At 38.7% G+C, this 364-nt stretch overlaps 1 protein-coding gene across 1 annotated transcript in view; it reads right to left on the bottom strand.

Annotated features, from left to right (window-relative positions):
* The window catches only part of LOC119592692 (NADH dehydrogenase [ubiquinone] flavoprotein 2, mitochondrial-like), a gene marked incomplete at its 5' end in the record, with an annotated part of 5,596 nt that overhangs the window by 1,479 nt on the left and 3,753 nt on the right, over nucleotides 1-364 (bottom strand). Inside the window, one exon of the mRNA XM_037941608.1 lies at nucleotides 94-301. Coding sequence (XP_037797536.1) covers nucleotides 94-301 — 208 coding nt within the window. The remainder of the gene's footprint in view (nucleotides 1-93; nucleotides 302-364) is intronic.

The following is a 364-nucleotide window of genomic DNA, read 5'->3' as shown; positions in this document are numbered from 1 at the left end:
ATTTAAAAAATAAAAACACTGACAAACAGAAAGATTTAAGGTATAGGAAAAAAATTTATAAACAATCTAAAAGTTTAATCCTACACAACTCACATAATAATTATCGTTTATCTGCATCATGGGAGCATTGACACATGCCCCAAGACACTCCACTTCAGAGAGGGTGAAGAGTCCGTCCTTTGTGGTCTCCCCGACCTTGATTCCCAACTTGTCATGGATAACCTTCATGACCTCATCTGAACCCCGGAGCCAGCAGGGGGTTGTCGTACACACCTGGATATGGTACTTACCTACAGGGTTTCTGTTGAGATAAACAGTCAACAATAACAAATAGTGATTAATTAATGGTTGTCTTTTCTTCTGT

The sequence above is a fragment of the Penaeus monodon genome, chromosome 30 (genome assembly GCF_015228065.2).
Source record: "Penaeus monodon isolate SGIC_2016 chromosome 30, NSTDA_Pmon_1, whole genome shotgun sequence".
Lineage (NCBI taxonomy): Eukaryota > Metazoa > Arthropoda > Malacostraca > Decapoda > Penaeidae > Penaeus > Penaeus monodon.
The sequence above is the reverse complement of the archived record's forward strand: the minus strand, read 5'-3'. Positions and strand labels throughout refer to the sequence as shown.